Source organism: Myotis myotis, unplaced genomic scaffold (assembly GCF_014108235.1).
Source record: "Myotis myotis isolate mMyoMyo1 unplaced genomic scaffold, mMyoMyo1.p scaffold_m19_p_16, whole genome shotgun sequence".
NCBI lineage: Eukaryota > Metazoa > Chordata > Mammalia > Chiroptera > Vespertilionidae > Myotis > Myotis myotis.
Window position 1 is genome coordinate 13,554,226 of NW_023416320.1, and position 16,602 is coordinate 13,570,827.

General features: G+C 40.6%; 1 protein-coding gene across 11 annotated transcripts in view; it reads left to right on the forward strand.

The window, feature by feature from the left end:
• FZD6 (frizzled class receptor 6) overlaps nucleotides 1-16,602 on the forward strand; it is a 49,797-nt gene that overhangs the window by 27,190 nt on the left and 6,005 nt on the right. For 9 of the 11 annotated variants that reach the window (XM_036337970.1, XM_036337972.1, XM_036337973.1 and 6 more), the window contains exon 7: nucleotides 1,496-3,156. In XM_036337970.1, coding sequence (XP_036193863.1) covers nucleotides 1,496-1,664 — 169 coding nt within the window. In that variant the 3' untranslated portion in view covers nucleotides 1,665-3,156. Of the gene's footprint in view, nucleotides 1-1,495; nucleotides 3,157-16,602 lie in introns of those variants that run through there. The other 2 variants (XR_004972454.1, XR_004972455.1) reach the window with 1 other exon arrangement.

Consider the following 16,602-nt stretch of genomic DNA (forward strand, 5'->3'; position numbering starts at 1 on the left):
GCTAAAGGAGTTCATCACCACCAAACCAGCATTATATGAAATGCTGAAGGGTATTCTTTAAGAAGAGGAAGAAGAAAAAGGAACTCTTACCATTTGCCACAGCATGGATGGAACTGGAGAGCGGATAAATACCACAGGATCTCACTCATTTGTGGAATATAATGAACAACATAAGCTGATGAACAAGGACTGATCCAGAGACGGAGAGGCATTGATTGGACTGTCGGGACTTGGAGGGAGGGTAGGGGAGGGTGGGGGTAAGGGGGAAAGATCAACCAAAGGACTTATATGCAAGAATATAGGCCTAATCAATGGACATGGACAACGGGGGGGTGAGGGCATGAGCGGGGGGGGGGGGGGAGTAGAGGGTAACGTGGGGACAAGGACACATATGTAATATCTTAATCAATAAAAAATATATTTAAAAAATTAAAAAAAAAAGAGTTGCATGTATATTTAGGTCAATGTTATGATTTATCAGAAATATAGGCTAAGTTTTATTAAGGTTGGTCTATATTTTAGTTGAAATTCCAGTTTGGTCTTGGGAAGAGATGAGTGTAACTTCTACGTACTCCATCATACCATCTTCAGGCTAAGTTTTCATTAGTACTGCTTTATGGTAGTGTCTAAAAGGTATTTGCCAGTTTAGAGTCGCCAGGGGTGGGGAACCTTTTTTCTGCCAAAGGCCTTTGGATATTTATAACATCATTAGGGGGCCATACAAAATTATCCACTTAAAAATTAGGCTGCTATACTTGGTCAAACATTTAATTAACTCACCCCTAATGCCTTGGCAGGGCCAGACCAAATGATTTTGCAGGCTTTATACCGCTCTCCCTGGTAGACAAAGATGATTATAAGATGTTTTTATTTTCTGAGCATGAAAGGATATTGACATTATCTTTAATGGAATTTTCCATATAGTCATAGGTGATCCAAACACAGCTATACATGAAATTAGCCAGAATGCTGACAACTACTTGAAGGTCTCAAGGTTGTCTTACCTCACCCTTCCAAGCTAGGTCAAATGCACCTTCTCTGTGTTGCTGTAACAGCTTTTGCATCCCTGGATTGTAATTAGATACATGCTTTCATCCTCCACTAGATTTGTAAGCTCCTTAAAAGGCAGAGCTGAGGTCTTACCGTTGTATTCCCCACTGCTTACATAGTCTGACCCATGGTGGAAAATCAATAAGATGTTTGCTAATCTGAGGGCAGGAAGCCTGTCTTATTAATTGTATTCCCCAGGAGACACCATGCTCAGCCCATGCATGGGTGGTGCTTGACAGTTTCCAGAGTTAGCAAAAATTATTTGAAAATAAAGTATTTGTGTTTTGAGGTGTTAGAGTAGACGTACAGTTTTAGTAAACTATCCTATGATAAAGTGGACACTGGCTGGAAGTAAAACTCATGAAAGCGAGTAGCAGTTACAAGGACATCTGGCATCACATCTGTGCTTGGAATGTATGTAAGTCAATTTCTGTTCTTTACCTAGGGTGGCTCCAAAAACTGATGTTACTGAAACTGGCCTGGCGCAGAGCAACAGCTTGCAGGTTCCCTGTCCTTCAGAGCCAAGCAGCCTGAAAGGCTCCACATCACTGCTCAGCCACTCGGCTTCCGGAGTTAGAAAAGAGCAGGGCGCTGGCAGTCACTCAGATACTTGAAAACCAAGTTCTCCCACCACTTAGAGGCGTAAGTGTGTTACACTGGAGGCGGCCAGTGCACCGTCATATAAGAACCACTGTTATAGTCTTCTTTTGTACTTACAGTTGCATCGCCTGCTGTTACACTGGAAACAAGAAATGCTGAGAATAATATGATTCATTTCTCATAGAGGTTAATGACAACAATATATCTGGAAAACAGAAATGTGCAGGTTAATAATATTTTTTAAATTGTGTGGGAGGGGGGAGTTAGAGGAATCTTCCTTTTTTTATTTATGAAGATTCTGCTCTTGTTAAAAGTATTTTAAGGTGTACAATGCTATTTTACTTTTATGATATAAAATCAAGATTTTTCTTTGCTGAAGTATTTAAAACTTATCTTTACATCTTTTTTATATATTTGAAAATAAGTTTATATGTATTTGAACTTTTTTTAGATATCCTAGAAAATCTACTCAAATATTTTATTATGTTATCTGATATCTTATTTTCACACTACTTTGGTAGCTTTTACACTGAATTGCTAAGAAAATTGAAAAATAGTATTCTTTTGTAGTATATAAAGAGTTGGCACACCAGAGGTGTCATAATGGGTATTCAACTAAAAAATCCACTTACTGTACCTTACCGTCTTCAGTATGTGAATTTTATGTCTCATTGTTTTAGGAGTTTCACAGCTCTGTTACACAACTGAAATAAGGTGCTCGTTGAAAGAGTGTCTAATGTTGTTTCTATTACGTTGCTTGCTGATCCTTCTGCATTTTAAAAATAAAATGTCCTGCAGGATTAGTAGATGGACTGTTACTCTTCTATAAATTAAGCCAAGTGCAATTGATTTTCTTTTTTTAATGTTTCATGCCCATCCAGGATTGTGTTATTATGACCACTACAGTTGCTTATACTTTTGTTTTAACTTTTGTCTTTTAACATTTAGAATACTACAGAATGTTTGTATTTGTGCAGTATCTTTTTCAGATATTATGTAGAATTCATTTCTGCAGCTAAATGGGATTTTGCTGAACATGAAAAAGTGTGTTAGCAATATTAGTGCCAATCTAATGGAAAAAATGTAGTCCTGATAAAATAAATTAAATTTCATATAATATACTTTAAAATACTAAAGAATATTCTTAATTTTGTTCCTAATTAAGTATTATTCCTCAAACAGATTTTCTGTTGCTTTTGGTTTTTCCTCTATTTACCATTCTGTTAAAGCATACAAAGAAAATTATCATGTACTGTATGGAAAATGTTGTAAATATTAACTTTTCCACATTTGTTAACTTTGTATACAAAAACTTTGTTTATGTGATCTTTTCAGGAATAAAATTTTCTTTATATAAGAGATTGTAGAGTGTTCCATGTTATGTAGTGTGGTCCTGGCCCATGAAGTGGCATAATCTTTCAGATCAGCAGCTCAATGACTAATAAGCCAGAACTTCCTTTTTATTCTATTATTTTCTTTTTAAATAATTTTTTATTTTTCAATTACAGTTCGCATACAATATTATATTAGTTTCAGGTGTAGTGATCAGACATTTATATATCTTACGAAGTGATCACCCCGATAAATCTGGTACCCATCTGACACCATACATAGTCATTACATTATTATTCACTATATTCCCTCTGCTATACTTTACATCCCTATGACTATTTTGTAACTATCTTAACTACTCCTTTAACCTTTTCCACCCACCCTCCGAACCCTCCTCCCCTTTAGCAACCATCAATTTGTTCTGTTTGTTTTTGTTTTCTTTGTTCATTTATTTTGTTTTATAGCTTACATATGTAAGTGGAATCATGTAACACTTGTCTTTTTCTGTCTGACTTATTTCACTCAGCACAATATCTTCTATGTTGTTGCAGATGGCAAGATTTCCTTTTTTTTACTGAGTCATATTCCATTGTATATATACACACTATTTCTTTTGATATGGATACTTAGTTTGTTTCCATACGTTGGCTATTGTAAATAACGATGCAATGAACATATGAATGCATATGCCTTTTCAAATTAGTGTTTTGGGTTTCTTTGGATATATATCTATCAATAATAACATTACATGTAAGTGGATTAAAAGTTTCAATCAAAAGATATTTGGTAGCTGAAAGGATAAGAAAACAAGACCCTTACATATGCTGTCTGCAAGAGACTCACTTCAGATCAAAAGGCACACAAAGGGTTGGAAAACGATATTTCAGGAAAATGGAAACAAACAAACAAAGCTGGGTTAGCAATACTTATACCAGGCAGAATAGACTTTAAAACAAAGGCTATAACAAGAAACAAAGAAGGACCCAGCAATTCCACTTCTGGTTATTTATTCAAAGTATTGTTAACCCAGCTTTATTTGTTTGTTTCCATTTTCCTAAAATACCATAAGGCAGTTCCATTTTTAATTTTTTGAGGAAACTCCATACTGTTTTCCATAATGGCTACACCAATCTGCATCCCCACTAACAGTGCATGAGGGTTCACTTTCCACATCCTTGCCAACACTTGTTGTTTGTTGATTTATTGATGACAGCCGTTCTGATAAGTGTGAGGTGATATCTCATTGTGGTTTTAATTTGCATTTATCTGATAACTAGTGTCATTGAGCATCTTTTCATATGCCTATTTGACATCTGTATAGCCTCTTTGAAAAAGTGTCTATTCAGATCCTTTGCCCATTTTTTAATTGGATTGTTTGTTTGTTTTTTGGTGTTGAGTTATACAAGTTCTTTATAAATGTTGGGTATCAACTCCTTATCAGTTGTATTATTGGTGACTATATTCTCCCATTCAGTGAGTTGTCTTTCTTTTCTTAGTTTCCTTTGCTGTACAAAAACTGTTTGGTTTGATGTAGTCCAATTTGTTTATTTTTGCTTTTATTTCCTGTGCCAAGGTGATATAGAAGAAAAAATATTGTTACAAGAAATATCCAAGATTTTACTGCCCATGTTTTTTTCTAGGATTTCTATGGTTTTGAGTCTTACATTTAAGTCTTTAATCCATATTGAGTTTATTCTTGTGTATGGTGTGAAAAGGTGATTCATTTTTTTGCATGCATCCATCCAATTTCCCCAACACCATTTATTAAATACACTGTCTTTAGCCCATTGTATGTTCTTGCCTCCTCTGTCAAATATTAATTGGCCATAAATGCGTGGGTTTCTTTCTGGACTCTCTATTCTGTTCCATTGATCCATATGTCTGTTTTTATGCCAGTACCAAGCTGTTTTGATTACTATGGCCTTGTAATAGAGTTTGATATCAGGTGGCATGATTCCTCCAATTTGGTTCTTCTTTCTCAAGACTGCGTGGCTATTTGGGGTCTTTTTGAGGTTCCATATAAACTTTTGGAATATTTGTTATAATTTTGCAAAATATTCCATTGGTCTCTTGATAGGAATTGTGTTGCATCTATTGCTTACGTTGGGTAGTATGAACATTTTAATGATATTCATTCTTCCTATCCATGAACACACTATATGCTTCCATTTATTTGTATCTTCCTTTTGATTTCTGCCTTGATCTCATTGTTAACTAATTATTATTTAATAACATGTTATCTAGCCTCCAGGTATTTGTGTTTTTTCTTTTTTTTTTCTTTCAATTGGTTTCTAGTTTCATAACATTAAGGCAGAGAAGATAACTGATATGATTTCAATCTCTTAAAATTTTTTTTTATATATTTTTTATTGATTAAGATATTACATATGTGTCCTTGTCCCCACGTTACCCTCTACCCCCCACCCCCCCCACCCCCGCTCATGCCCTCACCCCCCCGTTGTCCATGTCCATTGATTAGGCCTATATGCTTGCATATAAGTCCTTTGGTTGATCTTTCCCCCTTACCCCCACCCTCCCCTACCTTCCCTCCAAGTCCCGACAGTCCAATCAATGCCTCTCCGTCTCTGGATCAGTCCTTGTTCATCAGCTTATGTTGTTCATTATATTCCACAAATGAGTGAGATCCTGTGGTATTTATCCGCTCTCCAGTTCCATCCATGCTGTGGCAAATGGTAAGAGTTCCTTTTTCTTCTTCCTCTTCTTAAAGAATACCTTTCAGCATTTCATATAATGCTGGTTTGGTGGTGATGAACTCCTTTAGCTTTTTCTTATCCGTGAAGCTCTTTATCTGACCTTCTATTCTGAATGATAGCTTTGCTGGATAAAGTAATCTTGGTTGCAGGTTCTTGCTATTCATCACTTTGAATATGTCTTGCCACTCTCTTCTGGCCTGCATGGTTTCTGTTGAGAAATCAGCTGACAGTCGTATGGGTACTCCCTTGTAGGTAACTGACTGTCTTTCTCTTGCTGCTTTTAAGATTCTCTCTCTATCTTTTGCTCTTGGCATTTTAATTATGATGTGTCTTGGTGTGGTCCTCTTTGGATTCCTTTTGTTTGGGGTTCTCTGCGCTTCCTGGACTTGTAAGTCCATTTCTTTCACCAGGTAGGGGAAGTTTTCTGTCATTATTTCTTCAAAAAGGTTTTCAATATCTTGCCCTCTCTCTCCTTCTGGTACCCCTATAATTCTGATGTTGGTACGCTTGAAGTTGTCCCAGAGGTTCCTTACACTATCTTCATATTTTTGGAATCTCTTTTCTTTTTTCTTTTTCGGTTGGGTATTTTTTGTTTCTTTGTATTTCAAATCTTTGACTTGATTCTTGGGATCCTCTTTTCTGCTGCTGGATCTCTGTAAATTATTCTTTATTTCAGTCAGTGTATGCTTAATTTCTAGTTGGTCCTTTTTCATGTCCTCCATGGTCTCCCTATACTTATTGAGGGATTCATTAAATTTATCGGCGGTTTCCATAAAATTCTTGAAAAACCTTATAACCGTGGCCTTAAACTCTATATCCAATCGTTTGCTTTCCTCCATTTCTGCCATTTGTGACCTGTTTCTTTGTCTCCGCATTTTGGCAGCTTCCCTGTGTTGATAGAGTGGCCCTGCGCGCCAGGTGTCCTGTAGAGCCCAGTAGCTCATCCTCCCCAGTTACCTGGGGTGGACACTCTTGGTGCACTCTTGGTGCCTTGGTTGTTGTAGAATCACTGGGAGGAATTGACCTCCAGGCCAATTGGCTGTGAGAATCAGCTGTGTCTAAAGTGGGAGAACTTCTGTGCTGAAGACACCCTTCTGGGGCAAGACTTGCTTCAGTGGGGCTTTGGTGCTCACTGAGTCTGCTCCCTGAGTGTGTCCCTTATGGATCTGAGGAGTTGCAGTCTGGATGGACCCCCTCTGACCACTGGGTACAGTGGCTCCTGGATCTAAGGAGGTGCTAATTCAGCCTCTGCCTGAGGCCACACAGCAGGAGCCACGAAGAGGCTCAGCTGTGAAGCAATGCCAGCCGCTGCGGGGCCTTGGGCCTTCTCTTGGAAGTTCCAGGTCTGCCTGGTTCGGCTGCAGTTAGGTACATTCACATGCAAAAGCCTCTGCCGCAGCCTGGGTGGGGCAGGGTCTCAGGGAGTCAGAGGGCGGAGAAAGCAGCCATGGCCGATTCTCCGCCCGGAGTCGAGCGTCTCAGTGTTCCGGTAACGGCTGCAAGCACCTCTGAGGGAAAGCCGCCCTCAAGTTCGCTCGCTGCCGGACAGACCAGCCTCTCCCCGTATGAGTCCTGGGTCCCCAGAGACTTCCCGGAACCGGAGTTCAGAGCAGTCAGGAGCTTGTGACTCAAAAAGTCAGCCGCGTCCTCAGGTGCTACCCCCTTTCCTCGCGCGTGCGCACGCCTCCGTACCTCTGCACTTCACCTCTGCAGCGCCTCTGGCTCTCAGCGTGCTTTTCTTTCCTTCTAGTTGTGGACTTTACACTCAGCCAGCCTTCCTGTTGTTCTGGATGATGTTTGCTCAGTCCTTTGCGGTAATTTTCAATTGTTGTGTGAGGCGATAATTTCCCGGTGTTTACCTATGCCGCCATCTTAGTTGCTCTCTCCAATCTCTTAAAATTTATTGAGACTTGTTTTGTGTCCTAACATGTGGTCTGTCCTAGGAAATGTTCCATGTGCGCTTGAAAAGAACGTATATTCTGCTGCTTTGGGGTGAAATGCTCTGAAGATATCAATTAAATCCATCTGCTCTAGTGTGTCATTTAACACCGTCATTTCCTTATTGATTTTCTATCTGGAAGACCTACCCATTAAGGTCAATGGGGTGTTAGGTAGGTTCCCAGTGAGACACCAGGTAGGGGTAAGTCGTGTTCACCGGATTGATAAAGATTCAAGCCCAGTGCCAGTGCTGGGTCTGAGGCCACTCAGCAAATGTCCCAGGGTTATCAAGTCCAGCCGCCACCTACTGGATGCCTGAGAGGGAGGAGAAATGGCTTAGTGAGCAATTGGCCAGCAGTGTTTTAATCTACTAAAGTAAATGTTTTAATCTAATGCCATCCTTTAATTCTTTGAATAACTCAAATTGATCATGATGTATCATTTGATACATTGCTTGATTTGATTTGTTGTTTCTTTAGAATAAAAATTTGCATCTATACCCACCTATATTCTAAATGATTTCTCAACCATGGGCATACTATTTATAATCAGTAAGCTTGGATTTAAAAGTGTTTACTTTTAGTAGCAAACTTCAGAAATACCATTTAATTCAAAAGAAAAGAACAGTTTTTCTTTTGCATGGAACCAGCGTCTTTGATGTAAAAAGAATCTGCTATTTCAGAGGTGGTAACATTAATGTTTATACAGATTTTACAGCATTTTTTAACCAAGAAATTTGACCTAAATTACATAATATGTTTACATTTATTTATTTATTTATTTATTTAATTTTGATAATCCTCACCTGAGGATATTTTCCCCTTTGCTTTTCAGAGAGAGTGGAAAGGGAGGGAGAAGTGGGAGGAGGAGGAGGAGAGAGAGAAACATTGGTGTGAGAGAGACACATCGACTGGTGGCCTCCTGCACACACCCTACTGAGGGCAGGAGTGAACCTGCAACCCATGTACATGCCCTTGACCAGGAATCTAACTGAGACCCTTTGGTGTGCGAGCTGGCACTTCAACCACTGAGCAACACTGGCCAGGGCAACATATTTACATTTATAATAACAAGGCTGGCATCAGCATTGTGCAGCTACACTCAACAGCAGTAAAGATGTGACAGAGCACCATTTCAATTTGGAAGGTGGCCACAAACCCTCAATAGAATTTTATGAAATGCCATCTTTCAAAAGGACTCAGTACACCCATTGGGATCCATTACTGCTATGCTCTTCACAGTACTGAAGAAATCTTCCCTAGACTTTCCTCAAAAAACTAGACCAAAACCACCTTGTAAGTGCCACCCATCATCAAAATCACAGTTTTAGTGCTTTCTTACTCTCATCATCTCAGAAATGTGCCCCTGATGTGTGTTTCCAGTTACCACTGCTGGAAAGTTTTAACGTTGCCAAGGCAGGCACTGCTACTCTCAGGAAATGAAAGACATCATTTTTAATAACCACAAGAAGGCCTGCTGTTCCTTTTCTGCATGGAGAGCATCATCGTTAATACCTCCCTGCCCATAGCATAGATGAAAGACTTAAAATTACAGATGCTGAAGGTTTTAGCAGAAGCCACTGTGATCCATCATGGGCAAAAGAATCAAATTTCATTAACTCACTATGGCAGTGTGTCAACAAGGAGGAAAGAGAAGAAAACATGAAAAGGCTAATCCAAAATTATCCAAAGACACTGGGACCCAGAGCTGAACAGTGGTGCAAAGCGACGGTCAAGTTTGCTGTGGGCATGACAGAAGGAGCAGAAACAAAAGGGAGTGGGAAGTGAAGCATGAGAAAATGAAAAGGAAGGACTGAAGTAGTAAATCCTAACTGGAATGAAACTAAATGAGAAAATGATTGCTGAAATGAGAAAATTACAGCAGACAAATCTGTGGCTTTTATTTTCCAGCTTTAGAAGGAAAAACTTCTAAGAATAGGTTTTCGAATTTTCCACCACAAAAGGAGGGGATGAGGGAGGGTGAACCTACTTAAATTTCAATAGAAATATCTTAAGAGAAAGTTCTCCAAATAAATCATTTCCAAAAGCATGATATCATTCATCTTCCTTTATACCTTTATTTTCTACTTATTTGGTTTCACTTATACTGGTTTTAACATACCTAAGTGCAAAGACTCTGCTCAGCCTATTTATAAATATATAATTACACTTAGAATATATTGAGAAGAGAACTACAAAATCAATATAGATTTTAAAAATGAGTTTCTTACCCTGGCCAGGGTAGCTCAGTTGGTTAGACTGTTGTCCTGATATGCCAAGTTTTGGGTTTGATCTCCAGCTGATCAGAGCACATACTAGAAGCAACGAATGCATGCATAAATGGGTGAAACAACAAATTGATGTTTCTGTCTCTCTCTTTTTCCCTTCCTCTCTAAAATCAACAAATAAATCTAAAAAGAAACAAGAAGAAAAATATTTTCCTAAACTCAAAATAAAATATCTGAATTTTAGTATCTTCTCCCTCTTATTTCCCGGAGTGCTAATTTAAAGCTGTCTAGTTTGTGGGTTTTGTTCCTTGGGGCCTATTCTGGCATCTAATTAATTTCACTATCAAGAAAGATATAAACCTGAATATGTAGTCTCCAGACCTTATCTGGAAAAATTCACCAGCAAAGTATGAGCCTCTGGTGGTGGTAGTCCTTCCCAATGGCCAGTTCCATGGCCCCCTGAAAACTCATTAAAAAAACACCCTCCGGAGCCTGTAAACAAAGTCAACCACTGGCAGACCCTGGCTCTGGCCCTTTCAGCGTCTTAACTGCCACCTCCATTCACACGGACTCCAAGGGAGGAAGAATGGCCGCTGTGTTCCCAGAGCTGACCTGTTGGCAGGCTGTGGGCAAAGAAAACGTGCAGTAAAACAAAACAGGAGGACTGTGTTTCCCCACTGATGGGCATCACTGCCTCTTTGTCGGGAGTCCTCAGACTCTGGGCAGGCCTTTCCAGGCCTGCCCCAGAGACACAGAGCGGTCCAGACGTTTTCTTGATGAAATCGAAGACCAGGAAACGGGTGGACAAGCCCCCCTCTTCTTCCCCCGCCCAGAACAAGGAGGAGGCTGCTGGGGCACTTGGAAGGCAGGGGAGAGTCTACTCCAGACACCCTGAAGAGACCAAGGACAATGTAAGAACCTGTTTGGCCATTTTCAGGTTATAAAGGCCTATTTACTAAGGCAAACGGAAGAGTGTACTTGGCATCCTAAGTTTTTCTTTTTATTTGAAAGAGAGAGAGAGAGAGAGAGAGAGAGAGAGAGAGAGAGAGAGAGAGAGAGAGTGAGTTCTTTTGGGACACCACTTAGAACTTCTAAGAAAATCCCACATGAGGGCTCCATTGTGCACACTCAGGTAACTGGCTCTGTTCAACAAAACCAAGTTTGCCCTTGGGTGACTTGTTCTAAGGTCTAAATTTGGGAGGATTCAGAGAAAAAGAGCACAAGCAAGCCTATCTGGCTCTCACCGTAAAGCCACATTCTCCAGCACCAGGTTCAACATAAGCAAAAGTGGGAGTTTTATCTTCATCTACTTGACTGTTGTATCAACCTCTCAATTGCTTACAGACATAGGTATCATATAGTAGAGACTCTCAAACAAAAAATAGCATAGAGTCTCAAATGTTAGGGGAGGTAAAACGAAACAGGAAATTACTCAGGCAAGCCACAGCGATTTTTTGTAAATTTATTGATAAATCAAGTGGAAAAGGACAGGTTGTGCTTTGTTCTCAACCCTGTGTTACTAATCACAGTTGACTGGGTAAAAGTAAAGATTGAAAAAAACTCCCAGACTTCAACAAGTGGTGCTGGAACAACTGGGCATTCACATGCAAAAAGATGAATCCAGACATAGACATTACACCCTTCACAAAAATTAACTCAAAATTGATCATACGCCTGAATGTAGAATACAAAACTGTAAAACTCCTAGGAGATAATATGGGAGAAAACCTAGATGTCCTTGAGTTTGGTGGTGTGTTTTTAGATACAACACCACAGGCAAGATCCATAATTGATAAGCTATACTTCATTAAAATTAAACACTTCTGCACTATGAAAGAAAACATCAAAAGAATGAGAAGACAAGCCACGGTCTTGGAGAACATATTTCGAAAAGACACATCTGGTATAGGATTGTTATGCAAAATATACGAAGAACTCTTAAAAGGCAACCCTAAGAAAACAATCAACTGATTTAAAAAATGAGACAAAGACCTTAACAGCCACCTCACCACAGAAGATACACAGAAGGCAAATCAGCCATCAGATTCTACTAAGAGCAGAGGGGTCAAGGGATGTGAGTGCCTGAGTGTGTCCTGGTTCCTCACCCACCCAGGCAGCCAGAGAAGTTGCAAAGAGGGAAGAAGCTGGGGTGGGGGTGGAATTCCTGAGACCCAAACTAGTTCCAAATTTTGAAGGTTTCAAGGTTTTAGAGAAACAATCCCCAAAAGGGCACATCTTAGGTAGGAAGAAGTTCTAAGTGGCTAAGCCAGGGTACGAGGCAGGAAGAGGGCCAGACGTACCCTTGGGTCATGGAAAGGACCTAGAAATATCTAAGACATCTTTGTTGCTGTCCTCACTTTTGAAATTCAAAGAGTTTTAGGAGCTCTGTGCCAGAAATGGGGACAAAGACCAAATACATATTTCTTATAAGTCACAACGTCACATATGCATACAATAATCCTGTTTAATGTATATTCAAATGCTGCCATTTGTGTATGTTTAATGACTAACAATATATGTACAAAACTATGGACAATAATTATTTTAGAGGCGTGAGATTGCAGTCAGATTTAATAACAGGGAAATCTTTCACTTTCTGCTTTATGAATTTCTATATTGTTTAATTTCAAAATGAGCATATGTTATTTCCCTCCCACTTCCAAAACTTTGTGTGTATATGTGTGTGTGTGTGGGGGGGAGGGGCGGGGGAGGAGGACTGCTCAAAGTGGTAAGAAAAAACAGCGTGTTTTGCAACCTTCTATTACTTGCTTAATTTGACATTTCAAGTAAATGAAGGCATATTACGGTTTAAGGTATACATCAATATGAAGATAAGCAGCTTTATGAACCTCAGTATCTTCAATGTTATTCTAGAATTTTAAAAATTATTACCCACCAGGTAAATATTTTCTTTCTTTTTTTCAGTTTTGTAAAAGACACACTATACTTGTTTCTGCATGCATAAAAATGTCCTACATGACATGTAAAATTTCATTCATTCCATATATAACAGGAATGTATAAAATACATAGCTGGTTTTACCTCCTACTGTAACTTGGTTTGGAACTTAACTTTGATGAGTGATCTGTGTCTCTGGATAGAGATCTTAGAAATATTTGCCATTTTAGTCCTATACCGAATTCTAAGTTAAATATTTCAAGATGGCTCTGGTCAGCCAAGCCTGATGGCTGGTATGCAGACATGAGCAAATCACTAAGAAAAACAATTAAAACCCTTACTTTGGACATGCAGCTTGGAAGCCAGCATATCTGTTGAACATATTAAAAATGACTCATAACCACATGAGTTAAGTATACTGGGGAATTCAATGTTTAGCTCATAGTTCTGGATGTGCTGAGGTCTAGGATTACTATAATTCCAACAGAAAATTGGAATTGAGTTAGATATACTGGACTTGACTCCGAACTTCAAGGCCAAGAGTTTGCTAACAATGCACCCTGTGGGAACCTCCCTGTCTCCTCCGCCTTCTGTTTTCCAGGACTCTGTCTGGTAGAAGGGGAAAATATCTTTGCAGCAGCCCGTGGTGTAACTTGGATTCTTGCTTCTGATGCGAAGTCCAAGAAATGCAGAACAGCAGTCTGGTTGTAAGCTATAAAGGGTGGGAAATCTGCACTTCCTCAGCTGCGTAGGGAATCCCCGAGGAGCCCCCCGGAAAACTCTGTGAACCTGGGCCTCCTCCACCAGTGGACACATCAGGGGGTGCTCACTGACGCCTTCTCTCAGCACATTCCTGGCTTTGGGGGTCATCCCAAAGCTCCAGCCCCCGAGGCCAAACCCTGCTCTCTAGAAAAGAGCTGATACACTCCTTCACCCTAAACTGCAAATGTTGATAGGGGTGTGATCTTCTCAGATAAATATAGACAAGCTATGGACTCAGTGATAACAGGAAACAAACTAATGGCAATAATAAATGGATCTCAAAAACATGCTCAGCAAAAGAAAACCAGAAGTCAATGAGTACGCAAAGGGTACATATCCTATGTGAATGAGTGATGGCCAGACCTGGGAGGGGGGTCAAAAGATTGTATAGGCAGGTCTAGCGTGTCTCTGTAGAATGTGTGGATATAGTCTGGGTTCATCCAAATTCTGGGAGAAAGAAACAGTTATTTTTAACATCCTGTTATACACATCTGTGTCCTCAACCAGAAGTGGTTACCGACTCAGCATGCATTCTCCAATTCTTTTGCATTCCAGAACCCCACTTTCTTAAAGGAGCAATCCTGTTCTACTTGGAGTTTCTTCTGGATTTGCTTAAATCTGTCGTTGTCATCTCCTTCCCCTGGTTAAGGATTATTTTAGGTTTGAGTATGTGACCCCCTTTTGGCCAATGAGATATGAAAGGGCGGGGAGCTGCTGGGAAAGATTCTCTTCCTTTTAACATGAAGATACCACAAGAGACTCCTTTTCTAGATATTGTTGCATCCAGCAGGGACACCTGGACCGGCTGTCTCTCTTGGGGGGACGATGACTTGAGAGATATGGTAGCAATCAGTAATAGCAATTTGGAAACAAATGCCTAATACTTGAGTTTCTGCCAATAGACCAGTCCTTCAGGACCCTGAAGATTGCACTGAGTCTGGGAAAGAACATAAGCTTTATGAAGAAGCCTGAGTTTTGCCTGAGGAATTATCTAGAGATAAAATGCCTGTGGAAGAATGGCCAGAAAACCCAGCTTGTCAGTGACACTTCCCAGACTTACACAAGACTCCTCAGTAAGGGGGACCCCACAAATGATCACCCAAGAGAGGGAAAAAAGCACATTCCATTGAGATTAGTATCCCTGGGAAGGCAGGAAGCAAACATTACAGACAAGAGACTGATGAAGCAGAGAAATTTGTGTAAGCTTTGCATGAAACACTTTGCATAAAACTCTGGTAAAAATGGATCTTCCCAGGAGCACTCCATTGTAGCCACACTGGGGCTACTTCCCTGAAAACAGACTGGGTTCTCTGATTAGCCTTTGTGAACTTAGAAAAACTGCTGCTACAAGGAAAGAGTAGGGCTTATGGGTTAATATCTATGAATGGGACTTTGTGATCCATCCTTTGAACCTAGAGTTTACTTCCCCTGATGCTTTATCTCCTGGAGGTCTCTGATTTCCAAAAGACACCCAGAACTGAAATAAGTGATGGTAGGTTGGATAAACAAACCAAGGACTTTCCAGGAATGGGGAAAGGGTAAAATTGGCACTCTGAGGGTTTTATTTTATTTACTTATTTTATTTTCATTTATTTTGTGGCAGACGCTCTTGGTTGGCTACCCAATAATTACCCAACTATGCCTGCCGCTCATCCTTCCTTATGAATAGAACTCAGGTAGTGTTCACTGTTCTCCCAGGAGCCCTGTCCTTCAGGGGAGGCACCGTTTCTTTTTTTTAATTTTATTGATTTTTTTACAGAGAGGAAGGGAAAAGGATAGAGAGTTAGAAACATCGATGAGAGAGAAACATCGATCAGCTGCCTCCTGCACGCTCCCCACTGGGGATGTGCCCGCAACCCAGGTACATGCCCTTGACCAGAATCGAACCTGGGACCTTTCAGTCAGCAGGCCAATGCTCTATCCACTGAGCCAAACCGGTTAGGGCAAGGCACCATTTCTTTCTGGCCCTAGGGGGCTAATGTCTCTTGCCAAGTGATTTGTTTTAGGCAACAGGCAAGTGCTCCAATCCTGCCCAATCCGACAGGAGGGAAGCGTGCAGGGAGAATGCTGGGAAGAATTTTCTCAGTCCTGGAAGGGGACACACCGCAGGGACATTGCATGTTTCTGCCTCTGGAAGAGTGGTAGTTTATATTTTATTTATTCCTTTAATAAATATTTACTGCCCAGCTGTGTCCTGAAACCCAAAGTCTACCTCTTCTTGAACAGGAAAGGAATGGCTTTAAAATAGAGGTAGGGCCCTAGCTGGTTTGGCTCAGTGGATAGAGCATTGGCCTGAGGACCAAAGGGTCCCGGGTTCGATTCCAGTCAAGGGCACATGCCCAGGGTTGCGTGCTCAATCCCCAGGAGAGGGCGTGCAGGAGGCAGTCAATCCATGATTCTCTCTCATCATTGATGTTGCTCTCTCTCCCTTCCTCTCTGAAATCAATAAAAATATATTTTAAAAAAAGAACTGAGCCGAAACCAGTTTGGCTCAGTGGAAGAGCGTCGGCCTGCGGACTGAAGGGTCCCAGGTTCGATTCCAGTCAAGGGCATGTACCTGGGTTGCAGGCACATCCCCAGTGGGGGGTGTGCAGGAGGCAGTTGATTGATGTTTCTCTCTCATCGATGTTTCTGACTCTCTATCTCTCTCCCTTCCTCTCTGTAAGAAATCAATAAAATATATTTTTTAAAAAAAGAACTGAATCAAATATGGCAAATTTTAAGGTTTAAAAAATAAAACTTAAAAAAAATTGAGGTAGGTTTCAAAGACACCTTCTAATAAAGTCTGATACTTTAAAAATAGAGTGGGAAGCTGAGGGAAGTAGCAGACCAGGAGTAAGGACTGGGTCTCTAGCCGAACAGTTCTGAAGGCCTCGTTGAGAGCGGGGGGTGGGGGGGGACGGACGGACGGGACGGGGGGAGGTCAGGAGGAGGAGGACATGCATGCTGTGGACAAAAGTTAAGCCATGGAGAGAGGAGGAACAACAGCCCCCGGTTCCAAGAAAATCACCAACGGCAAAGCCCAGGAGGTCACCAAAGATTCACGGGAGGACGGAGTGCCAGACTCCTAGGCTGAGGAGC